The sequence below is a fragment of the Rhipicephalus microplus genome, chromosome 1, assembly GCF_043290135.1.
Source record: "Rhipicephalus microplus isolate Deutch F79 chromosome 1, USDA_Rmic, whole genome shotgun sequence".
NCBI lineage: Eukaryota > Metazoa > Arthropoda > Arachnida > Ixodida > Ixodidae > Rhipicephalus > Rhipicephalus microplus.
The window spans coordinates 216,781,134-216,808,450 of NC_134700.1; the positions used below are offsets into that span (position 1 = coordinate 216,781,134).

General features: G+C 47.5%; 1 protein-coding gene across 1 annotated transcript in view; it reads left to right on the forward strand.

Annotated features, from left to right (window-relative positions):
• Positions 1–231: 231 nt before the first annotated feature.
• The window catches only part of LOC119167031 (uncharacterized), a 240,160-nt gene continuing 213,074 nt past the window's right edge, over positions 232–27,317 (forward strand). The window contains exon 1 of the mRNA XM_075891369.1: positions 232–719. Within this exon, the coding sequence (XP_075747484.1) occupies positions 575–719 (145 nt within the window). The 5' untranslated portion in view covers positions 232–574. The remainder of the gene's footprint in view (positions 720–27,317) is intronic.

Sequence of the window (27,317 nt, forward strand, 5' to 3'; positions counted from 1 at the left end):
GGCCTGCCGAACCCTCCTTTTCCTGTCAGCGTTTTTGCCCCAACTCCTCCTCTTCAATATTTATTTTATCTTCGGACCCGAAAGAGAAACTTTCTCTCGGCGGCATTGCACTCGATTTACGCGAAACTGGAATCACGCGTGTGCCGCCGCATAGCCTTCGATCGTCTTCCGCCGACGCTAGATGGCGGCACACGCCTGCGCGCTATCATCATTGCGCGCTCGCGACGCCTCGCCTCCCTCCGCCGCAGCTGGGTGCGCGTCGTGCGCGCGTCGCCGGCGTCGTCTGCACAAGCCGTAGTTCAGACTCCGAGCGCAGGTAGCAAGCGCGCCGGGCAGAGCGCGCGCTTGCGTGTGTGTGCTTGTGGCGCCCACTGCCGCTCTACTCGTTCCTTCGAGATTATACGTCGCGTGCTCGCTCCCGCTAATCGTGGTCGCTCGTCGAAGAAGACCGGACGACTTCCGATCGTCGTCGGGCGAGGGTGTGTGTGTTCTTAGACGTCCTTCTGGTGCACCAAGCAAAACCTGTGTGACCTCGCACCGCCCTGCCGTGCGCTGGGTGTCTTCTACTAGAGGAATGCAGGCCGCGGGCCGACCTGCCGCCGCATGTGCGGCGACGTGGCCTCGCGTGCCGCGGATACATCACCGCGCAGGCCTCCTTCGCACTTGGACTTGGCCGAGCATTGTGTTCGCCGCTGCCTGCGTCGTCGCTGTCAGCGCCGGTGAGTGGCGAGCTCCTCCTACCTGTGTCGGCATTGACGAGCGCTCCGGGTGGTGAACGTTAAGAAGCGCGGCAGCAGAACCCTTCCTGCAACGCTTCTCGCCGTTCGGAAAGGAAGTTTAACGTCGCGTGCGCTTTAGCGGGCGAGAGCGTGCGCGTAGTTGACACAACGGCGGCTGCTACATGCGTTCTTTGCGGATGGCGTCCTTTCCGTTTTGCTAGTGGCTCTCTTCTCTCTCCTTCTCTGAATCTAGAACGTTTAAAGGTCGTTACGGGCCAGCCTGGATTGTGCCGCACTATCGCTACGTCGCGCGTATCCCGATTTCTATAGGTTCGCAACGGCGCAGCCCCTGCTCTGTGAAGTGTGCGCATACGTGTTAAAATTGCCCTAAGTTAGGGGAAAATGGGCACGATGTATTTTGGCCCATATTCCCGTTTTTTTTTTTCCTTGACTGATCACAAATATCAGTAGTGAAGTTAGGTTGGCAAACTTTTTTTTTTTTTCCTTAGCAACGCATCTTTGATGCACCCGCTGTCATTGAACGTGGTTCGGATTGCGAGCGTAGTGCGAATATGTAGGCGTTCACCAGATTCTTCCTTGCGCAACGATTCCAGCGAAAGTTCCCGAGAAAACTGTGTGGTGGTGTTTTGGCGGGGCAAGGGTCGAAACTTCCTGATCGAGAACACGTCGCAAATTTACACGCGCGTAAACTCGAGTCGCGGACGCAGACTTGCACAACGATAACCTTCGCTATTACGTCGGAGACGCGTTAAATGTCAAGTGAGCGAAAGCACATTGTGAAGGTTTAGTGTCGTGGCTTCTGTTTCAGTAGCCAGTGATTGCGCAGAATCTCTTTCTTGTAAGCAAAGAGTCATCTTTTGCAAACAGCTGTTCCTTGTGGTTACTGCTGCTGATGGAGCGACGAAATATATTGAAATGTGGACCAATTTCAGCGCAGTGATATACGGAGACGTTGTTTTGCTGAAACTTTTCTGGCCCCTCTGATGAAAGTGTTTTTTTTGTATCTGCGCAAGTTCGTGACACTTCTGACTTGAAGTATTTAAACGAGTGAAGTTCGAAGCAGCAGTGCTTCAGAGTCCGTACGCTGAGGTACGTAGTTGTACTCCGAACATTTCGCCAATTAAAACGCTGAATAAAAGATACATTACAAGAAGACCTTCAAATAATAATTATGTAATTTTCCCTATGATGACTACTTAAGCCTAGCCTTAATGCTGACAAGCACGTCGGGCGAGTTGGCGATTCACCTAACGATGGTATACGCGAAAAAAAAAAAATACTGTGTGTTCAGTTTTTCTCCTTTGTGTTATGATATTACGAGAAAAAAAACGTAATAGTGTACGCCACATAATTGTGCGTAATTTTGGCCATCCTGATTGCAGTACTCACATAAATGATATTCATAAAATAAATACCCGAGTACAGCGCTTTTGCTGACTTTCTTCAGTGATCGTATGCACGCCTATATAACTTGTTTTATTGGAAAGTGTCTTCGGAAGTATGAACACACACAGAGAAAAAAACAATAAAAAAGTTCCCGTCTTGACAAATTGAAACGACGTTTTTACGACCGTGTATGCCCCCCCCCCCTTTTTTTTTAAATGTGTGCACACCCAGTTTACGATTGTTAAGTTGCTGACGCTTCTTTGGCTCTTGGAATATCTTTGCAGCAACACGCGAGCTTCATGTACTAAGTTCGTGAATGCAGACTGCTTAGGCCGCGTCAACATTTTATTAGCTCCATCGCGCATAATTTTTTTTTTCATAATCTTTTCAACAGTGATCAAAAACATTTATTAAAAAGGAAGGGGGATAGTACCGTGTCGTTCATGCCTTTTTAGTTGTGAAGTACAGCACGTTAAAGAACCCCAGGTGGTCGAAATTTCCGGAGCCCTCCACTACGGCGTCTCTCATAACCATATGGTGGTTTTGGGACGTTAAACCCCACGTATCAATCAATCAGTTGTGAAGTACAGACGGTGACCGGAGGAGCACGCTCGCCACTTGAGGTGCGGATGAAACATAGAAGCTGTTAGTCGAAGCGGGTTTGGTTGAAGGCATGCGGAGTTGGTCAATTGAAGCTTGTATTCTGTAACCGTGCTCATCTATGCTTATCACTACGCGTCCGTCCAAGTCCACTAAACTTTGCGAGGATTCTAGCTTGCATTGCCATATATCATCCTTCATGTCCACTTTAAGAGTTGAAAAAAGAAAAAAGCATGGTGCAGTAATCACGGTTTGAAATCTGAAAACTTAGGGCTAAGTAACGTTCGTACCTTTGTTTCCAGGGTCGACGGTTCATGTCGTATTGCAGTTATTTCGGCTCAGACAATTGCATCAGAACCAACATTACCTTTATCATTCAGATTTGCAGCTACATGGTGCGATTATCACAAGCAATCGCTCCTAGCAGTCCTTTTATTATAAACAAAGTAGGTGTCTTTTTCGGGGTGAGCATTGCCGCGCCGCGATAGTCTGGATGGCCAAGGTATTCGGCTGCTGACCCGCGGATCGCGGGATGGAATCCCGCCTGCGGCAGTGGCATTATCTATGAAAAAGCGAAAATACTGTAGGCTCGTGCTCTCATACTTGGATGCACGTCAAAAAAAAAACAAAAAAAACCCAGGTGGTCGAAATTTCCGGAGCACTCCTCTACAGCGTCTTTCATAATCATATGGTGTTTTTGGAACGTTCAACCCCAGATATCAATCAAATCAGGGGTGAGCATTGTGCTATGTGGAAGCGTGTTGAACCTGATAGTGCAACACGTATCATTTCTTTTCATTATTATTTTTTCTCGCTGAGATTAAGCAACGCCCGGAACCAAAAAACATCATATAGGCTGGTGGCAATTATTATCACGATGTGAAACAACTGCACCCTATCGCTCAACATTAAGTGGCTTGCTGCATACGTTCAGCCCAGGTTTAATGGTCCGTCACCATACGCCTATACTTACGAAACACACTGCGGTATATATACTACGCCGTAGACTTCGGACGCACTGCATAGCCTCTTTTGACTAGTAAGTGGTGCCCTCTGCCGACGGGGCACGGTGTTCGAATGTGATGCTCTTTCTGCCACCTATTGATTCCTGGGCTTGCGTGTTGTTTCCGTTTGGATAGTGCGTCTACCTTGCCAAATAACGCAAGAAATATTTTTGCACGGGAAAACGCTTAACAATTATAGCTGCTGGGGATTGGCGTCCCGGAACCACGATATGATTGTGAGGGACGCCGTACAGTGGAGGACTACTACGGAATTTTCGACCACATGGGGTTATTGACCATGCACATAAATCCAAGTACGTGGTCCTCCAGAACTTTGCCTCCATCGAAATGTGCCCGCCGCCTCCGGGATTCGATCCTACGACCTTCGGGTCAGCAGTTGAGCACCATAACCACTATAAGCCAGCGTCCATGGTGCAAGGCTTGTTATTGAAAATGACTATTCTACAGACAAAACAAAAAATATGCGCCATCCAAACGTCCGGCGCTCCGAAATAGAATTGACTGTGTTACAATCTGACTCGACAACCCATGTGTCGCCAGTGCTGGGCGTTATGTTTTTCTTTGGTCCTTTGAGATCAGCGAATTAGGTTAAATGCGTTATTGAACCGCTACGGTTAGGTGACCGTTCTTGAGATCAGAGCTCAGCAGCTCTTCCGTCGGGCACTTCCTTCTGTTATACTAACCCCCTTCATGCGCTCTTGTTTCGCCAGCGGGAGTGCCTCGGCTTACTTTCCCGAACAGGCAATCGCATTGACACTCCATTTTAATTTTATTGATTTGTTTATTTATTATGAAGTATGTTTAAACTTTCAAGTTTATTTTACTTACTGTTTAATGTGACGCAAGACAGGCACCACGCGCTTTTTGCTACGGTCTCTGTACAGCTTATTTTTCAATTGATAACGTGAAATAGTACACTATAGCGCGTGAATAACACTTCGCATATGCGTGCACACATGAAAAGGAAAAGGGGGATGGCCACCCCTCCTACTCATTTAAGAGGGACGCCAAGTGAGCCTCTTATATGTACTCAGTTGGACCTGCGCTGTCAGTTTTTTTGTTATTCTTTTGATATTTTAGCTCCCAATTCAATTTCGAAATTTAGCTTTCAATGGAGTCTCTCTTAATCATACGATTGTTTTAAAACCATGGTATGAATAAGGGACGCCAGTTGGTGTTCTACAACGTGCGTTTACATCACATAGTACACATGGATTCTAGCATTTTACCGTCATCGTAATTCTGCCGCTACTGCCGGTATCGAACTCACGACCTTCGCATCAGCAGCCGAGCGTGCCTGCCATCACATTTTAATGTGCAGGGTTAGGACCTTGTCGATCGCTGACAATAATGAAGTCCGATCGTCAGCCTTGCACTCCACAGAAACAGTTTACCTTCCACCAGAATGCTGCATGATCGAAGGCAGGCCACCTGGAGCGGCATGTGGCCGCTCTATTTCATTGTCATTCATTGTATAACATGTTTTTTGTTGTTTTCTAGGGGGGGGGGGGACTCCATTATCAGCGGGTGATGGGGCACTGCGATAAATATTGCCCCCTTTCGTGACTGAAGACCCTGTCCACTGCCTCGTTTCACCTCTGCGTTCACAGTCTCTGCTTCTGCCTCTCACTTCTCTTTATTTTCTGAAGTTTCAGCGGCTTTCCTCGAGCGTGGCCTTTTACACGCCCATGCGTTCCCGTGAATGCGAAAATTCATTTTTATGGTCAGAATGACGATAAAAAAGCTCTAATAAAGTGAAGAAAGGCCACAATCTACATCATTTAACGATATCTGGGATCATATGTAAGCTAGAAGAATAATTAATGTTCAAAGAATACCCAGGAAAACTCCATTGTGGAGTCGTTACGAACATTGAGAGGCTCCGGCTCCCGGATAGATTATATATATAATTTAGGCGGCCTCTTCCCCAATATTGTCTCATAGGGTTTGCTATTCTTGGCTGGCATTGGTGATGCGCGATATGAGCAGCTTATGCTTCGTCCACGCGTCAGTTTCTCCTCGGAGAAGTTGGCCGCAATACCTTTCACATTTCTCTCGCACCGATAGACCTGCTCGTTTTACTTTTCCTCGGGGCTTTTAGAACAAGCCGGCCGAGTCCTTTCGCAGCTACTTCTATATGTTCGCTGGGAACGGCGCTCAACTTAAGAAGCTTGTTTGCGGAAAGAGAGAGAACGGTGTGCCACGTCTTATACGCGTTTTCTTGGTGGCCAAAAACTGAAACATTTGCCCCGCGGGTTTCGAACGTATACGGGTGCACACGTGGAGCGAGGGACGTAGAAAGTTCCCCGCGGGCGCATTTTTTTTCCCTCCATAGTGATGCCCGATTCGATATCAGCCCCTGTTTCTTTTGGATACCTCACGGGCAAGCTGCGGGTCTTCTGATATTTGGCGAAGTGGCCGCGTCTCCTTTGTTTCGCGTTTTTTTTTTGTCTCCCACTACTTATTTTTCCGAGCAGAAACTCCTACCGTCGTACAAACGAGAAAATTGCTGTGGAAAGATTTGAACCCCTTTCTTGAGACTGCTCTTTCTTCTCTATAACAATGTTTTAAAAGGTAAAGCCGCTGTTTAAAAAGGTAAAGCCATTTTCTTCTGGTAAGGAGGAAAAGGAGGTGGACTCTATCGGCAGGTGCGCATGTCACCCGCAGCGTCTCTTTTTATTAATTTACTTTTATGTTATGACTGTATTTGAGCGTGTCGTTTTCAGTGCTCCAGAATCAATGCAAAATGGAGAGTCATGCTACTGATCTTTCTTTTCGTTCTTTGCCAATCATTCCTTTTATCGCCCCAGTTCTATTGAAAATTACGTTTTTTTTTGCTCATCAAAATAAGTGTTCAAGTTAGCCTTACAACAGCCATTGGATCTGCTCAGCCTAGAAGGTTCAGCATTGCAGTGACTGTGCATAACAAGTTGCACGACACTCTAGGGTGTCTCATGGAGTCCTCCTGCATGGCTCGCTTCCTGGTCCGTGCGATATTGCAGCCAAGGCTCGATCGTTTACCGCGCTCTGTTTCATCACATCACGCTGGCAGAATGGGCACGTCTAGTCCTCTCATGCTGCTGCTCAACGATTCTTTAAAATTGCGCGCTTCTAGCTTTCACTTAAGGGTGGAAGGAAGTGTCCGTTCCTGATAAAGCAGCAGCTTGCGCGGGCGGCCCTGTTAATTGGCGGACGGATACGGGCATGTGAATGACATACAAAGTAACTTCTAAACAAAGGACGTCAGAAAAGAAAGAATAATTGTTAGCGTATTACGTCCGAAAACTACCATATGAGTATAAAAAAGGCCATAGTGAACGTCTCAGAAAAATGTTCGTTGGAGGTTCGACAACGCGCGCCTAAATTCAAATACACGGGCCTCTGGCATTTTCGCCTCTATTGAAAATGTGGCCGCTGGAGCACTAGATAGCCGAGGTGGGTGAAAGAAAAAAATGAGAAGAAAGAAAGAAAGAAGAAAGGAAAAAAAAGAAAGAAAGGAAGAAAGAAAGAAAGAAAGAAAGGAAGAGAGAAAGAAAGAAAGAAAAGTTAGCATCCGAACACGCGGTACTAGCTAATGTGTCGTTGCTTGCGACAAGCAAAACGCATTAACGGAGGAAGCGAAGAAAACAACAGCCAGCGACCCTGTGTAAAAAAAAAAAAACGGCAGCAAAGCGTGTTCGCAATGGTCATGAAGCGAAGCGACGTTCGCGGGCCGGTCATTTTCCTCGGTTTTGTCGTTTTCCTCAGCCCAGACTGACGCACGGGCCGGCATCGTTCGGTGGCCACAGCATTACGTGCCACATATGCGCGCCGGCGCGCGCACCATGCCGTCGGGCACCCGCTGCCAAGGTCACCGGGCGCGATGCGTGACCCTGGCTCTGCCGCTTTCCAGCAGCGCACGGAAGCTCCCACCGGTGGACGCGGTGATGCGCGCTCTCTCCCGCGAGGTGGGAGGTGCCGGATGGTGACTGCGGCCGGTAAGAAGAAGAGGGCGGGACGCTATGATGCCCCGCGGGGTTTCTGAGAGTTCGCCCGATTGCTCGCTCTCCTCGTTTCATTCCACCTGAGAGCGAGAGGTTTTCGAAGAGCATTCCTCTATAAGTTTCTTTTTTTCTCTTTCTTTTCGATTGCAGTGTACTGTAGTGCGGGGAGCAGCTATCGATGGGCCTAGCCCCAAACCCGTTTTCGGTTTGTCCGCCTTCCCGGCTCGTTTGTTACAGTCCCTATCGTTGCGAACGTGCGTGAAAGAATCGGATGATTCCTGGACCGGCTCTGACTACATGAGAGGGCACGCGCACGTCCAAACGGCTTCCAGTTTCACTCAGTGGTTTGACCCTTTCCGCCCTGACCTCGGATGAGTGGCGTGTCATCGTAAAACTTTCTTCCCAGAACGAGATACGGTCACGTTCGACTACGAAGCGGACTCTGTTATGTTTTAACTATATATTGTAACACTTTCGGTGTTCAATGACCGGAAGATTGATATAATTGATTGATATGTGGGGTTTAGCGTCCCGAAACCGCCATATGACTACGAGAGACGCCGTAGAGGAGGGCTCCGGAAATTTCGACCACCTGGCTTTCAATGACTGGAATAATGACGAAACTATCCTGTTATAAAGCTTCATTATGAAGAATGACTCACCGCCCTATAGTGCAAATTGTTTTGAAATTAGGATGCGACAACGAGTCTGGCAACCTAGTTATGGCACCACATGATTACGTCACGTGACGTGGTGCAACCATGCATTTCTGCAACTAAGACTTGTGCAGCATTCGCAGGACACTGTAGTCCTCCTCCGCGGGACGGATTCACCTTCCACATATTTTTTAGCGTCGGAGCGCCATAATTCTAATGTCCCTACTGCAGGAGAATACCACTGAGAGCCTGATAGCTTGTTTGATTAATCGTGGGTTAAATAAGTGCCTAATAAGTGTTGTAACGTGCTTAAAGCCAACGAAGTTGTCTGCATCGGTAATGTACGTACAGTTATGTCACCGCTGTTTTTGGAAGATGCCTTCCTTCCTCGACGTGGCCACAAGCGCGAGAGAACAGCCGTTGAAAGTGCAGTGCCCGCGTGGGTGTTGCAAGCCGGCTAGCAGTGGATCTTTAGGCATGTAATGTATTACGCCATTCAGTCTTGACTTCATGTATTGCCTCAATATCCTGTCAGCCTAAACGCCATGCTATATGCGTTTATATTTCTGCCGTGATGCGAGCGAAATTCCCAGTGGCGGGCTCGCTTCCCATGAAACGCGATCTCAGTGGTGCGACATTGGCTGGGACCTGCGATGAGCACAGACAACGTTAGGAGGTGTATCAACGTTCTGCCGACACTTGCGTAACATTATCAGAAGTGAAACACGTGGTATATCCCGCAGTGGTGCTAAAGAGGTTATGGTGGTCGAATGCTAGCTCTAAGGTCGCTGGTTCGAACCCAGCTGTGGCAGTCACATTTTGATGGAGGCGATATGCATGCTAGAGGCCCGTGTACTGTGCGATATCAGTTCACGTTAAACAATACCCGATGGTCGAAATTGCCGGAGCCTCCACTGCCGCGTCTCTCATAACCATATCGTGGTTTCGGGAAGTTACGCCCCAGATATTATTAGGAAACACGTGGGACAGATGTACAAACCTGAGAGTAGTTCGATAAATTATGCGTGCTATCAGGGTCTCCGAAGAAAAATGTTTTTTGGAACTACTCAAGGAACTTTTGAAACCACACGGTACTAATTTGAGGTGCGCTAATGTGGGGAACTCGGGGCTTATTTCGAAAACCTTGGGTTCTAAATCAACTGGACGGAAGTGATTTCACTGCCGAGAAGGTATTGGGGCCATGGCGCTGCTGCCCATCCCAGTTCTGAAAAGCAACAAGAGCGCTGTTGCGTTTCCTCTAAGACACCGGTCTGTTTCATCGTTTGTTATGCGAAACGTGAAACTGCTACGCGTCGACCCAGTCAGGGACTTTTCCCTCCTTCTCCCTCTCTAACTTCCCTTTCCCCTTCCTCAAAGCAGGGTAGCCTACCGGGGCTCAGTTCTGGTTAATCTCCCCTTATTCTGTCTCTCTCTCTCTCTCTTGAGTTCTTTAACGTGCACCTAAATCTATGCTCAATAGTGTTCTTTGCGTTCGCTCTTATCGAAATGCGGCTACTCTGGCTGAAAATCGAAACCGTGCCCTCGAGGTACTACTACTGCGATATCATCATTAATAATAGAGGAGTCTGCACAAGAAAGAAAACAGGTACAGAAAAATTTTTTACTTACGTACGCTTCGGAAGAAGCTTGAATTGATTTCTTCACGTTGGCAAACAAGTTGGAAACATGAAGTTGAGACGAGTATGGTGTGTGCGTGACTGAACGATCTCGGTGGCGCATCATGCGAACGTTGTCCACCAACTGTTCATATGAACCCGAGGTTGGCATGTGAAAGATTGTCTATTCTGGCGTAATAGGGCCTCAATGTAAACATAACGGCTGTTTCCAGCATATATCTGTCACCGCACAGCCTTCAATATTTGCGTTACGCGAAGTTGTATACATATAGTGTGTACAAGCACAGCGTTGTTGCAACTCCACAGAAACCACAGCGTCACCACATCGCGCGGCGTTGCGCGCTCTGATCTCGCACGCGTACTTTGCCCCACTTAGAGGAGGAGAGCGACGCTCCCTCGCGTGTCCTTATCTAGCGGTAGGGAGCGGGAGAGGATCGCACGTCTTGGCTGGCCTCGGGCTTTACCTGCGACGAGCATCCTTTGTTAGCTAATACTCGGCAAAACTTATCTACGCGTCTCCGTTCTAGCGTATACGTTAGGGGAGACGCCACTCATCGAACAGCTTTCGCATTTATTTAAGCTTGTCGAGGCTGTGTGCGCTGAACTTACGTCGAAACAACAGCGCACTTGTATTTTTGCAAACACTACACCCAACGATTCAAGTTCAACGAGGCCTCAAATCGTAGATAAGATCTTCTCGTGGGAAATTATGTTCGCAATGCTTCGTTTGGCCAGTTTCTGTTCGAGTTTTGATGTCGCCGGTTGTTGAATGGAACCCGGGAGACGTGCTGTCACAAAACTAAACAGTCTGGGTGCTTCTGTGGATGGACGGGGTGTATTGATTTGTGGGGTTTAACATTCCAAAACCACTATATGATTATGAGAGACGCCGTAGTGGAGGGCTCCGGAAATTTCGACCACCTGGGGTTCTTTGACGTGCACCCAAATCTGAGTATACGGGCCTACAACATTTCCGCCTCCATCGGAAATGCAGCCGCCACAGCCAGGATTTGATCCCGCGACCTGCGGGTCAGCAGCCGAGTACCTTAGCCACCAGACCACCGTGGCGGGGCTACGGGGTGTACTTTTTCAGGCCATTTAAATAGAGACTATGTCACAATATCCCAAAGACGAATAATGGTTGATACCGTGGCTTTTTTTATAATTATGTATAGCTTTACGCGAAACTAGAAGGTTTAGAAAGCGAGGTGAACATTTTTGTGTACTCGGTAATCTACAGTGGGAGAGCTGAAAAGGCGCCCTTCGGACCTAACACGATCACGATATCAGGACATCCAGATTGATAGTGGTAAAGTCGTCTGTAATAAAGTTCGGCGCTGCCACAGGATTACGAACGCGGCCCTCAAATGTGCAGTGGTCACATACGTATATATACACGCCGCTTTCCATTAAATGATGATCTTTCAATCGTCCGGTTGTAGGCAAAATGCTGTTTCTGATGTTGCACAATGATCTTTTATCGAGGTGGCTTGTCATTTCACGTCTCAGAGCTGTATTTTATTGTTGTATTTTATTGTTTCACGCATGGCGGTCATTATTGCCTATAGAAACTGAGGTGTGGCGATGCTAAGTATGAAGGTCGGATTGCCGATATAGAGCAAGGAAAAAGTTAGAAGAGAGAACTGCTCAATGCGTTGAAAATAAATAAATAAATAAATAAATAAATAAATAAATAAAAAAATGAATAAATAAATAAATAAATAAATTTCTAGGGGGCACGCACACGCAAAGCTTTGCTTGCTTCCATTTTTACGATAGGAAAAAAATTTTTCGCTTTCTTTTTTTTTTGTCTTCCTCGCAGTGGTGGTTAAGTGGCACTCGGCTGCTGACCCACAGGTTGCGAGATCGACTCCCGGCTGCGGCGTCTGCATTTTCAATAGAGGCGAAAATGCTGGTGTCTTATAATAGTGGTTGCGTCTTATAATAGTGGTTTTGGGGCGTTAAACCCCACGCACTATTTTTATTGCGTAACAATTAAATGGACACTCTCGGCTGGATTTTGCCGTCGGCGTCAGCATCGCCGTCACTCAGCGTACATGTATACGTATCTATATATATGAAAATGCAATAAAGAAAGAAACACAGAAAAAGACTGCGGCGCGCGGTATCGAACTTGTGTCCTCTTAAGCGTGAGTACGGGACGTTAACCACTGAGCCACCGAGGAACAGTTTTTTTCTTCATTGCCTTCTTGACTACAGGTCAAGTGAATTTGACAATAACACATCAGACGCGTTTCCAGTGCATTGGAAAGACACCGAGGAGCACGTCCATCGCCGTTCAAATGGCTAGCTATTTATATCTACCACTTATCACTGCTGACGGTCATATCGGGGGGGGGGGGAGGGATTATTGTGTTTTCAGCATTATCACCGAAGTAACGCAATAAGCGTGCGTCACCACATCGCGCGGCGTTGCGCGCTCTGATCTCGCACGCGTACTTTGCCCCACTTAGAGGAGGAGAGCGACGCTCCCTCGCGTGTCCTTATCTAGCGGTAGGGAGCGGGAGAGGATCGTACGTCTTGGCTGGCCTCGGGCTTTACCTGGAACGATTATGTTGTAGTTACCGGGCGCACAAAGGTCACTGCAATCATTGCAGTTTCCGTTTTGCGAAAAGCGCGTGCCCATGTGTGATAAGCCTGTGTCATTTTTATGAGTGGTTGTTATGCCAAGGGTCAGTCTTTCGAATTAAAAAATAGAAAAAAGCACGCGCTGTTTAGACACAGCGAAGTAACAACTGAGACGCTTATTCGCGTGCATCCGTACCTGTGAGTACGTTTCGTGCGTCGTTTCGTCATTTGTGCGTGAGAAACATTGGGCACGTTTAGATCTGCTTTCTATTGTGTGCATGACCTTCCAATTTGTTGCTATAGCATTCATTGCTTCGCATTTGTGGCAAAGCTGCGACGTTTCTCTTGTATTTCTCATCTTCACTCATGTATGCTGTGAAATGAAGCAGACTTCGTACTGCAAGTTACAAAACCACCGTATTTGTAAACAACTAATTTTAAAGACATTTCTGGAAATTTGTTTTTTGTTGTTTCTTGTTTTGTACCTCACTCACTCAATGCTCGTTCGGAAGCCCTGCGCTGTACAATAAACACATGCCTCAATCACTTATCTACTGGTTGGTTAGTCGCTAATTAAGCAGGGAAAGTCGGTATGCACAGAGGGGGGGTGGAAAGAAATGCGAACAGCACCGCGCACTTTCTAACACACTCTGACCTCGCTGAAAATAAAAAGATCCCAGAATGATTCGTAATTGTATTAGGGATCACGCTATCGGCTTTTTTATTACAGCACAGGCTTCAAATTTCATTAAAAAAATGTGGAAAGCCGAGTATATAGATGCGGATTGGTTTTCAGTTCTTTCCATTCCGGTTGTTCATATGTTACCATGAGCGACATACTAGCGCGCTTAGAGAGAACCAGCGAAACAGTCGGCCACATTGTGCTCCCGCTTCCGGGATTCATGTGGGCGAGCAGTGAAGCCATGGACACAGACGGGCGAAGACGTTGTTTAACCATGTGTGTAGTTTGACTCCCAATAATTAAAGCGTTAGTTTGTTCGAATGAGTTTTTCTTACAACAGCTCACGCGGCCCATTGCTTGCACGCACAGTGACTCAGGCTTTCTGAAGTTGTCCGCATCGGCCTAGTTAACGTCGAACCACTATACCGTTATAACCTTTCCACTGGTGAATAAAGGATGTGGTCTGATACCTCCCCTCCTGCAATGGCTGTGCGCCAACGTGCGAGACCCTTGGGTCGCAAGAAACTATCAAACATCTGTTGCGCACCAGGTCTTGGCCGGACATCAAGTGCGTCTTTTCACAGATTGCAATAAGTTCACTGGACTCTGCACGATTAATTTCTGCAGTGAAAATTGTTTAACTTAGGTAGAGTACCGCTGTTATCGAGGGGTATACGTTGTGAAGTAATTGAAGGTGGGGCAGGGGGAATGGGTTCCGACTACCTACTCTCGAAATTTTGGAAATTTTGTACGTTTATGCATACGTGCACACAAGCAAGTGCACGCGCGAACATTCATAAACTGTGGTCGAATTTCCTTCCTTCCCTCCCCCCCCCCCCAAAAAAAAATCTGGACTGCCCTTGGCGCAAGGTGCCCATTTGGGTGAAGCATGCCTCGTAAATGATCCCGGCGTTTTTTCTTAACCTCTTGGTAACTGCGGTAGAGGCGTACACACACACACGAAAAAAGCTAATAACGATAAACAAAATGAGGAAGCAAATAAAGTAAAGATAAACGAAGTGGGACCATTATTTCGACGTCGGGGGCATTTTAGCACCCTTGCGCAACACTTAAGTCGTTGGGACTTTAACTTTGCAGTTAAGATGTACACATTCCTTTTTCATTTGCGCAATGCTTCCGAGGCCGTAAAGACTGGGTTAGGGTGTGAAGTCAAGGAAATAGAGAGGCAAAGAAATTACGGTTCTGTTATGACAGCGTGCCCAAGAACTCGTAATTAAAAATTGTACTCAAGCTCATCAACATGCCTGCCGCTTATTATTTCGCTTCGTTTGTTTCTTTCTCTCTGTGTGTAATGAATGCCCTCAGCAAAAATTATACACCACTGCGCCGGCAAGGAAGAAGGCATTTGAAGAACTCGTTCTACTTCCCTCGCGTCTCGAGGGGGAGAAGGAGAGAAAAAGACAAGCGCTATACAGTGTAAATAACGCGTCGAAATTTGATGGCACGCCATTATACTTTCTCTCTCTTTATCCCTCCTTCCCCCTCACTCTTCGCTACGACACGGTAGTTATGACAACGTCGACGCTGGTGCAGTCTTATCGTCTCGAAACCTCGCACCGCAGAGCATCCCGCCTCTGCGCTTAGAAAGTGGCCGGGCGCGTTCTTGTTTGCTCGTTTGGTTCATTTTGTTTGGCATTTGTTCTGTGCGAACGGGAGGACAAGAAGAAGAAGAAGATGTGCGGTTTGCTCAAACTGCCGTATAGCGGCAATGTCTGAAAATGGCGCCTCATTGTGTAGCGCCTCCTCCCAGCGTCTTTGCTCGTTTGTACTCGTTTGCGGCGACGTGCGCGCCTCACCGCTATGTTTGGTGCCTGACTTTGCGGCGTATAAAGCGGTCCCCTTTGTATACTTTCGCGGCGGAAATGTCGTTTCTTTCTCTCTCTTTCGTCCAAAAAAGAGTGAGGGAAATGGCGAAGACAGCACTACGGGATATTTACACGTGGATGCCCCCGCGAATTTCGCGCTGGCTGCTATGCTATGCAGAGCCGCTTCGTATCTTGAGCGCATCGTTTTTGCCTAATACCGGTGCATAAAACTGAAATGGCTCATGATGCGGTTGAAGTGTCTGCCCCAACCGGCCGTAAACTAAGTGTCGACGTCATAAAGTAAAGCTGACTCAGTTGGTTCCTGTAGTTAGGTAGCGTATGAAATGTACAGCAGTGTACCGTCATGCGTTTTAAAGTAAGGCGGGGGAAGTGTAACCTTAACCAATATAAGCAATATTCGTATACTGTAGTTGTTTTGCGTTGGGAATATATATATATATATATATATATATATGTGTGTGTGTGTGTGTGTGTGTTTTTTTTCGTTGCCCAGTCGTTCCGAAAGTAAGAATATATTGAAGCCCTTAGGTGCCAAACCGGGATTTCATTATGTGGTCTTCACTAGAAAAGGTACGAGGGGCAGACGTCACAGATGACGTCATATCAGCATGCTCTGGACGCACGGCAATAAGGATGATCATAAAAAGATAGATGCCGTTGGTTTCGTCAACAGGCGTGAAGAACTACGTGTATTGCTGGAGCCAGTAGACCTCTCTAACTTCTCTCTTGTTTTCTTCCTTGATTCCTCCCTTGCAGGAGCCAGGGTCTGAAAAAAAAAAGTCAACTTCATTGTTCTCGCTATGCGAAGTTGAAGTACGGCATCCTGAATAGAGTTGCAGAACACAGCGCAGTGATCGACGTACCTCTATATGAACTGTGGTGCATACGCGCCGGTAGATGGGTTTAGGGACGCAATGAATGTTGTTACAGACGTACAGCTATTCCGTCGCACTTCGCTGAAGCCCCACGTTAACTACCTTTTCGTTTGTGATTCAGGCCAGATAAGCATATGAAGACATCCCTCACCTACGACAGTGGATATATGTATATGTGGGGTTTAATGTCCCCAAACCACCATATGATTATGAGAGACGCCGTAGCGGAGAGCTCCGGAAATTTCGACCACCCAAGGTTCTTTAACGTGAACCCAAATCTGAGCGCACGGGCCTACAGCATTTCCGCCTCCATCGGAAATGCAGCCGGCGGGATTTGATCCCACGACCTGCGGGTCAGTAGCCGAGTACCTTATAGCCACTAGACCACCACGGCGGGGCTGTCACAGTGGTCTAGTAGCTAAGGCACTCGTATGCTGACCTACAGGGCATGGGATCGCATCCCGGTCATGGCGGCCGCGCTTTCAATGGAGGCGATAATGTTCGAGGCCCATGTGCTTAGGTTTAGCTGCACGTTAAATAATGCCAGGTCAACGAAATTCCCGGACGCTGCCTCTACGGCGCCTGACATAACCATATGGTGGTTTCGTGACGTTAAACCCCGACAATTAATAAATTTATTTAGACATGTCTCGATTGGCCAGGTTATGTCTGGCTTGCCAGTAGCAACCTAGAGTCTGAAGTTATTTGCTAAGCGTAATTAAGTATCGAGAAGAAGAGAGAGAATATGTTTACTGTTGTTTTTCCGTCTTCTGAAGTCGTTGTCATCAGGTGTGTGTACCTTTATTGACTTCCTTCTTCTCGCTGTACGGAAATCCGGTGTTAATACATATGGTCGTCCGCCGCTGTGGTTGAGTGGCTATGGGGTCGTCGGCCGGTCACCCGAAGGTCACGGTTTCAATTCTACCCGCGGCAGTAACATTTCAATGGAGGCGAAATGGTAAAAGCCAGTGTACTGTGCACTGTCAGTGCGAAATCAGTGATGGTCGAAATTTCCGGAACCCTCCACCACGGCGTCTCCCATAAACACATTGCGGATTTGGAAAGTGAAACCCCAGATGTTATTGTTATAACAGATGGTCACAATATCGGGACTCGCTCGCTGGATTCCGTGCCGACCGGTTGTGCTCCCGCGATCTCCGACGACAGCGCAGCTCTGGCCGACTGGTTCGCCCTCCACCATCTCCTGACGCCGTGAAGCTCTCGCTGAGTGGTACTCCGTTCTCGGACTCCTTCGACCGTGTCACCATCTTTCTCTACCTTATCTTTACTTCTCACTCTATCCCTTTTAATCCCTTTTTATCATCCATTCCCTCGTGAGTTACTGTTAAGGTGTTACGGGGCTTACTTTTATTTTATTTTCTATCGTTTAAGAATCACTTCCCTACAATATCAGCAATGATGAAGTTTTAAAAAGAAGCATTTCCTGCGTCTTACTGAACTCCGGATGGTTTAGTTTTAATACAAAGTTCATTAGAAAAAAGTGGCTACCTGCCGAGCCTGCGGACATATCCACGTAGCCTAATTGTGTAGCTGTTCTTTTTCTTTTCTTTTTATTTTCATTTTGCTGTTAGCTCACCACTTCCTCTAATAACATATCCACCGCCTAGATGGCTGATTTGCCGCCCCGACGCAGTCAGAGCGTGGTAGCTTTTTGTGAATACCATGGGACGTCGTTATCTTCGCAGCGGAATGGTTGTTCTACTACCCGCAGACCTTGAAACACGTACTCGTCCATCGTGTCTGTTGTCATCGTATCATCACCGCTCCTTAGAACAAACTGACCGGCGTCAGAGTTGCGTGTCCGCGACCCCTGCAGAGGCGTCAGTACTCCTTCGCTCATTACGGCACGACCTGCTGCGCGTGTGCTAACCAGAGATGTCAGCGGTGGAAGCAGAAATGAGGGTTTGAGGAGAGGGCGGTCGGAGTGCATGGAGGGATTCTTGTTGCCGGTGAGAAGAGAGGTGTCAGCAGTAATGGGCCCTTAGATGGATATACATTTCTACGGCATCACGTGCGGAGAGAAGCGCGACCGAGTCTATATATACAGATTCGCGGCGTCCGGTCTGTCTTCGTCTTCGGAGTGTGTTGTTCGCGGAGGGATTCCATGCCGGCTTCGCAGCTTCGAGAGAACGTCGACGGCACCCATCGCGTCGTCGTCGTCGTCGAGGATCTTCTCTCTTCCGCTCGTCGTGAAAGCTTGCGTGGTGGTAGGTCGCTCGCCCGCGGCGCTGTTCTATTCTCGGAGGGTCGTGACGACAGCTTTGCTGCATCGTGCCGCGCGCTCTTGTGCTGCCCTTCGCCTTAGCGCCTCGCGTGTTTCGCGGTGGAATGCCGCCTTCGCTTCGGATGTCGATTCATAACACGCACCTTCTCGTGCTCCGATCGAGGTTGCACCTAACAGGAATAAGATGAAAAATAACGATAAAAAGACGAGTTACAGCTGCCAAACTTATGGGGGCGACGGGGATAAAGACGGCGGGGGGGGGGGGGGGGGTGTTGCAAATACGCAACGTACATCTCACGGTGCACTGCACTGCGGCTGGCGCTAAGCTCCGCTCGTTCGTCTTGGAGGGTTTGCCGAGATGCAGAGCAGGGACTCTTTGTTTGTTTGTTTTCTCTTCAGCTTCTTGCTGGCTCTGCGGGCGTCTCTAGATCAGAGGTGATTACGAGGGGACTACCAGCTGTGTGACGTGCGTGCCCTGCGCGTAGCTTATGCTGCCGGAGCCGCCGCGCTGGCCTTCGTGGAAATTTAGGCTGGGGACCCTGTTCTTGGAAGTGACGCCAACGAGCTAGCGTCCCCTCGATGCTGAATTTGGCTTCGCGAGCGAAGGGGGGGGGGAGTAAGGGGGGGATCTGCGCGCGACCACTTTGCAGCCGAGAGGAACGACTCTGTGTACTCACAACGTTGCCGCGCCAGGGCTTCCGTTTGGGGGACTTTTAGGAGTTTATATATGCTAACGTTGCATGGAGATCATAGTATTAACGACATCGCGGGGCGTTGCTAAAGTAGCGCGCGATCGTACAGTGTGAAGTGCAACCGTACGTCAGGACCCGCAGCCAGGAAATGAACGACGGGTGCGTAGAACTTGTTTTTGGGTTATGAATTACTAAGGCGAAAGCGTCAGATGCCTCATCAAACGCAAAAATGGACCGGAGTCCCGCGTCAGCTTTCCCCATTGGTGGCGTCAACAACTGGATTGCGAAAAATCATCGCTAGATGATATCATCTTATGACGTAATGAGGACGTCATATCACCGAAATTTTTGGCACAAACATGACGCCACTGTGGTTTCACATAAGATGACGTCACGTAGTGATGACACCACATGACATCATTTGGTCTAAAGTGGACCGATAAGGTGGCGATGTGAAAGAATCGCCTTCTTATGCATTGCCTCCGTGCAGGCCTACAATGCCTCCAATCCTAGAGGCATTACATTAAAAAAAAATACGTTGGCTGCAAAAACCTCTAGGTGGGGGCGCGGAAGGTTTAGTACATCCACTTAGAAGACAAAGAAGATGGCTTTCGTTTCGAGTAAACTGAGGCTGTGTTCCAATCGTTGACAGTCCACGCTGACAGCTTAGAAGACAGCATCAAGTACATGTTCTCTGAGAAATAGATCGCTAATGAATGGATGGATAGATGGAGAAATGCTATGAGCGTCCATTTTATATTTAGGCGGTAACACGTGTGCCACCAGGCTCGCAAGAAAAAAAAAAGATGAACTGCAACAATTTTTTTTGTAATTTTGGTCTAATGCCTTATCTACTTCTCTACTTCGATTAAATCACTCTTACTATAACGCGTCTACATGAGATGCCCCTAGCTTCGAGAAAATAAAGCTGTGATAAAGAAACGTAACTCTTATATTTTTAGCTTATTTCGTGTTGAAATCTATGAAAAATTGAATGTTAGTCACATTGATCGTCTTGAAAAGCATCTGCCTGTGTGAAGACGACCATTCCGGCGAGATCCAAACAGTTCGCCGAGCTGCCACCTTGTTTGGACAGCAAAGTAGCTTGCATCGTTCTTGTCTACGATGTCGTCTTCTCGATGCTGTGGGTTCAAATCCCGGCAGCGGCGGCTGCATTTCTGATGGAGGCGGAAATGTTGTAGGCCCGTGTGCTCAGATTTGGGTGCACGTTAAAGAACCCCAGGTGGTCAAAATTTCCGGAGCCCTCCACTACGGCGTCTCTCATAATCATATGGTGGTTTTGGGACGTTGAACCCCACAAATCAATCAATTCTCGAAGCTGTGTATTTTGCTGGCTGCGCGAGGATTGAAATGTGACTTAAGATGGCCGCTGTCCACTTAGCTGTCTATTTAGGGTGTGTTCCAATACTCACCGTAGACGACTAAATAGATAGCTAAATGGACGGCGGCCATCTTAAGTCACATTCCAATTTTCACGTAGCCAGCTAAGTAGACAGCTCCGAGAAGAACGCATCGTAGACAAATACGATGCAGGCTACTTTGCTGTCCAAACAAGATGGCGCCTCAGCGAATAGCTCATGTAGATCGGATATCGCCGGAATTTTCGTCTGCACACAAGAAAACACTTCCTCCGATGTTTAATTGAGTTATGTTTAATTGTTTTTAAATTTCAGCATGATATACGTAACAAAATACACCAACTACGTTTGTTTATTTCAGCTTTCTTTTTTCGACGTGAGATGGCGCCTTGTCGCGTGGAAGAAAAAAAAAAGGTACTGTGGAGCTACAATAGGTATGGCGTTGTGAGAGGAGAGATTTGGAGAGGTGTCATGGTCCCGGGTCTGACGTTCGGCAATGCGGTCTTGTGCATGAAATCAGAATTAAGTTCAAACAAGATTGGACATTAAGGAACGTGGCATAGGTAGACTTGCTTTGGGGGCACACGGGATTACCCCAAATCAGGGGGTACAGGGTGACATGGGATGGACATTGTTTGAGTGCAGGGAAGCTAGCAGCAAGATAGAATTTTAGGAGCGATTGAGAAAAATTAGAGAGGAGCGTTGGGCTAGAAAGTTTTCAGCTACTTGTACATGAAGAATGTTGATAATAAATGGAGGAAGCGAACTCGAAAACTGTCAAGCAAGTATTTAGACAGCCAAAAGGAAACATCGGTTAAGAAGAAGGTGAAGGAAACAGAGAGGGACATGTGGAAGATGGGAATGCTTACGAAATCATCACTGGAGGCTAAAACGGGAGTATTGCGGACCAAGACGTACCGAGCAAAATACGAAGGCACAGATACGGTGTGTAGTGCGTTTGGAGAGAAGGAGGAAACGGCTGAACATTTGATAATGTTCTGTAAAGGGCTCCGCCCTATAGTCGAAAATAATGGCGCTGAATTTTTTAAAGCATTGGGGTTTAGGGACAGTGAAGGCAAAATAGACTTCAAACCGGTAGAAATAACCAGGAGGAGGCTAACTGATTGGGGCTACAATCGAGGCTCAAGTGAAATTAAGGCCCAAACAATGAAACGTTCCTTTCCTTTGACCGCGTCCTCTCCTTACGTGAGGCTTCCTTACACCCAAGTACCGACGGAGGAAGCAAGCGTACTCTGAAAGCTCCCTTAACCCGTCCTCGCGGGAGGAATGGTTGCCGCGCTCCTGCGTTCGAGATTATCGAATATAAGCTTTGCTCACAAGCGTTTATTCTGTAAAAAAAAGTTGGGTCACCACATCACTTCCAAATTGAAGTGTTAATATAGAGACGCGTGTACGCTTTCTTCCAACTACGATTACTGAATGTGAAACGTCACCGTAGTCGAGCGCAAAACGTGGTGCATTCTAGCAACACTGCGCGCCGTCGTGCCTGGCACCGTGCACGCACGCTCGCCGCTCGTGTCTCCCCGCAGAGGTGGGGTGGGAGGGTTGCCTCGAAAACGAGAACATCACGTGGGCTAGCTGTGAGGCGAAGCACTCGTTCAGGGCAAGGAGCGGACCTAAGGGCGCACGAAGGTAGCCCCAAAGCAACCTTAAGCTGAGGAAGCGCCAAGGAAGCCTTTACCGAGGGCTCCTCAGTGAGGAAGCTTTCAGAGTGACATAAGGCGGCCTCACAAAAATGAAGGCTTCCTCACTGAGGAAAGGAACGTTTCGTTGTTTGGCCCTTAATCCTTAAACACACAGTGATAGTACTTAAATTTATGGCTAGGTGGCGTGAGCCACCACCCAATCTAAAGGGCACCGCCGGATCCATCCATCCATCCATCCATCCATCCATCCATCCATCCATTCATCCATCCATCCATCCATCCGTCCCTCCGTCCGTCCGTCCGTCCGCCCATCCGTCCATCCATCCATCCATCCATCCATCCGTCCGTCCGTCCGTCCGTCCGTCCGTCCGTCCGTCCGTCCATCCATCCATCCATCCATCCATCCATCCATCCATCCATCCATCCATCCATCCGTCCCTCCGTCCATCCATCCGTCCCTCCGTCCGTCCATCCATCCATCCATCCATCCATCCATCCATCCGTCCCTCCGTCCGTCCGTCCATCCATCCATCCATCCATCCGTCTGTCCGTCCGTCCGTCCGTCCGTCCATCCATCCATCCATCCATCCGTCCATCCATCTGTCCGTCCGTCCGTCCGTCCGTCCATCCATCCATCCATCCATCCATCCATCCGTCCATCCATCCATCCGTCCGTCCGTCCGTCCACCCGTCCGTCCGTCCGTCCGTCCGTCCGTCCGTCCGTCTAAACGTGTTCCATTTATCGGACAGCATGGGCTCGGTGCTGTCTTCTAAGTTGTCTGCGTAGACTGTCTACGTGCTGTTTAAGAATTGGAACACAGCCGTAACCGTCTACGGTCAGTATTGGAACACGCCCTGGGACGGATGAACAAGGAACTCTGTGAGTTTTTGTTTCAGGACTAGCTGATCGATAAGCGTGAAAAAATATCACGCACACCTTTGGCGTGTAAAAAAAAAGCTTAAAACACATACCTATTTAGTGTGAAATTTTTTAGAGTCTACTGGAGAAGCCCAAGGCATGAGCGTCAAAAACCACCTGGCGATTAGCCTTTGTAGTGAACATGCTGGGTAGATCAAAGGCGAGGTAGAAATGACACGTTTTGGTAGTATTAGTAGGCCGTATTATGATTGGGAATGGGGTTAAATTTCAGTGGGCCACTTGCTTGACCACCCTTAGTTCAAGACTACACTGGACTTGGCCGCCCACTGGACTTGCTGTAGCTGTTCTCTGCACACTAAGGTGCAACCTGGCAGCATGCCCTCCAAATGCTCCATTAATTGTTGTAATTGGTTTTTCATTAGTTTGAATAACTAAAATGGCCGGTGTTGTTTCACACGCCCACCACAAAACGAGTGGAAGGGTTCGCCTACCTCAGTACCACGGGTGCTCGAGTACATGGAGTTTATGATATGCGCATCAGTGAGAAACAGGCCACAAGCCCCAGAGCCACCGCGAAGCTATCTTGCGAGACTGTCCAGCTTTGTCAAGCTAATATAACTTCTTGATCACTGAGTGACAAAGCAATAAGTGCCCTACCCCCCCCCTCCCCCGAAAAAAAAACAAGTCGATTAAACTTTAATGTAGCGCCCGACTGCTGGATATAGATCAGTAACCCGTGTATTCGAACTATGTATGTTCTTGTAATAAACGCAAGAAGTCTCAAATAGAAGCATGACTAGGCTACTTCCTTGCAAAAGGCTTTGCTCCCCGATATAGTTGGCACACGACTGCCAAACCTCAATATATAGGGCTTACTTAGACGTAAAATTTCAAAATGAATGTTTGTCCACGTCTTTCTCTCTCCTTCCTTCTCTGTCTTTCTTTCTCGTCGTTGTATTGCTTCCACGCATTTTCACGGCTCGATAGGGACACAAAATAATGCAAACTTAGCGGTTAACGTTCCTTAAAATAGATAAACTACTTTGTTTTTCTAAAGAAAATATTCATTGTTCATTTTGCGGAAGAGAAACATGCAAAAATCGGCATATATTGTATACGTACGTCCGTTCAGTGCTAGCTGAGTGCTTTCACTCATGGGCTTCTTTGGGGCGCGTCTGGATTCAGGTGTGTGCAGTTTTGAGCCAATATGCAAAGCGAGAGAGTGAGAGAGAGGAAACGAATGGCTGCGTGAGTTGGGATTCACGACAGGAAGCTTATCACGAATGCACGCAATTGACGCACAACCATACCAGTATACACATGCATGACTGCGTGTGTGAATGTTCGCGCACTCTCGCGCCCATGCGACTCGGGCGATAGAACCGCAATGTATACGTGCTCGCTTCGTCGCATTCTATATAGTGTACGCGCTTTCGTTTTCACACAGACATGCAAGCGACCCTGTGTGGAAAAAGTACACGCAAAAATGAAAGTGAGGAGGTGTTCAATGTCGAGTGTCAATTTTGCATTTCTCGCCCCGAGGCCCGTATAGCGAGTGTTCTCTTGCTCCTACATAAGACACCGATGCATCGATATAGATCTGGGGCACACCGTCGTCTTTGACGTTGGCGAGCATCGCGAAAAGCCGGGAACATTGAAGGTCGCAAAGCGAGAGGAAGGAGGGCGATCCAGTTTGGCGCGCTGTGTAGGGATGTAGAGGGTCCCGCGAGTGAGAAAGAAGGTGCGAAGGCTTTCGACATTTGACAGAAGAGCTTCGGGACGCGACTCAAAAGCGATGCGTTCATAACAAGGACGAATGGCGCTCCTGAGTGACAATAACAAGGTTAGGAAGGGCTGCCGTTCGGAAGGAAGGGCAACGCACGTTTCTGCTGAAATTTAGGGTGGAGGACTGTGAAAGACTGTGGGGGTCCGTATCAAGTTTGTAAACAGTCGGTGAATGTCGGGTTTCTGGCTTCGAGATGTCACCGTGCCGGTTAACAAACATACGTAGACACTGTACGAGACTTTTTTTTTTTTCCTAATCTGATGCATAGGTCGGCAAAACTTGTGGAGCTCGCTCAGACTCGCTCATGAAATATATATTGAGCTTTCGAATCGCTCAGACTCGGGCTATCAAAACGTTTCCTGAGCCGGACTACCTCGGGCTGACAGTCAAGAAAATTTTATTCAGCTGGACTCACTGGGACTCAAACTCACCAAAACATTACTCACTCAGACTCAGAGTCATGGTTCGATCTGAGTCCGAGTGAGTCGACTCACGAGTCCTGCAGCCTAGAATTAGCTTCTTCGACTGTGGCGTGAATGCTCTTTAACACCAGTATCTCACGTAATCAGTTCTCTTCTCGGTGCTGTTTGACATAGTATCTTCGAAAACGAGCTCTGAGTGGTTCCAAACCAGTGAGGTCATTTTTTCTTGGATGAGATGACAGCATACGATATAATCATCAAGTAATTAACTGGAAGAGTAGATGGGGGTGTGGAGGTCAAGGCACCTCCCTAAGTAATTTACGTCTCTAATTAATAAATATTGAAACGACGCATAAACGCCACTGCTTTGGAATACGTGTGAGAAGGCATGAGTATAAATGCGAGTCCAGGAAAGGCTAATTTTAATGTTGAAGATGACTAGATAAAACCCTAGGTCGGTGGAAGAGAGTGGAGCTCACTCAGACTCGCTCAAAAGATATATTTTGTACTTTGGATTCACTCGCACTGAAGCTAAACAATTTTTTTCTTAGCTGAACTCACTCGGACTCACAATCACCGAAATTCCCTTTAACCGGACTCGCTCTTACTTAGACTCACGAAAATATTACTCAGACTCGTTACTCGATCTGAGGTTGAGTGAGTCCGAGTGAGTCGACTCTTGATTGAGTTTGCCGACCTATCATCTGATAACGTAATGAGATATACCGTGGCATGCTATACTTTCTAGACATGTATATTAGCCGTGTAGCTGAACTTGGAGCTGCGGCGTCTTCTTGGTCCGTGGCCGGACGGTGGTTGTGCGATGCGGTGCACGAAAGCACTGCAGTGGTTTCTGAAGACCGTTCCACGTAACGAAACTTTGCCAGTGACTCTTTTGTGTGTAAACGTGCGTTCGTGAAGGCACGTGTTATTTAGTGTGTATGTGATCATCACATACATCACATTCATCACCCGGCACCAGGAGCAGCAAGCCAGACTGACATCTCCGGGAATTTCATGAAATATTATTATCTCTCGACAGTCTACTTATTTTATTTATTTATTTATTTATTCAATACTGTGGGCCTTTTCAGGCCTATACAGGAGAGGGCGTGCAGAGCAAATAACACTTCATATTGCGAAGATGAAAAGGAAAGAAAAATAACGATATAACAGTATAAAGCAATAAACGAACAATGCACATGTGTTTCACTAAAAATAACTACTTAGCATGAAAACATCAACGGTAACGTTGATATACAGATGCAGGCGGTTAAGCACATGTAGCACTTTGCGAGCACATGCGCGATACACTGTTTGAACCTTTATTTCGTTGAAGATAGCACAGGATTTATTGCAATGCCTCTAAATGAATTTCCAACAGTGATGAAAATGATTCAGGTAATTGTGCACTGACAACGTCGTTCGGCAAGTCGTTCCACATCTCTATAGCTGCGGGAAAAAAAAGAATACTTCAACGTGTTACAACGTGACAGGAATGTGGCAATTTATATGTGACTATTTATATGTGGCTATTTAAGAGAAAATCTATGTTAGGAATGTTCTGGCATTCTCAGTACCCGTAGATAATCAACGCACTCATTCCAATTACTTCCCAGTTTTGTGAACGTTCACGGCATACAGAGACATATGTGCCCGTGGTGTGGAAGCACACCGACGCTCCACCACATCACCCGGGAATGTACGGCACACGCCGAAGAACAGGAAGGGGACAACAGCACAGAGTGGTGGGAGGCAATGCTGTCCAGCCCGGCCCTCGAGGAGCAGCGGAGGCTATAGTCAGGAGGGCTGAAAGGATGGCGAGAGCCAGCGGTGTCTCGGAATAGGGGCCCGACCATGCGGCGTTGCCCTGTTTTAGCGGCAACGAAGTCTTTTTTGCAAATAAAGTTTTGTTCTGCTTCTTCACTTCACCACTTAGGTATAAAGAATATAGGGATTTTTTTTGGAATCTAAACAAATTTAACTTTAATCTAAAAATTAACTGGCAATATATATGTGCAAGATGTCATACTCTTTACGTTTAATTAAGATTAAAATTTTGTACTTGATTTGCTCATAGATGCGCGAGAAATCGATCCGAGACAGTTATTTTTCAGCATCCTAGAAGGTATTAATTCACCTTCAATGAATGGCGAAAATAGCGCTGTGTTGTAAGGTACACATCGATGAGAACGGATCTTCCTATAAGCTCGGACCTTCGTCTTT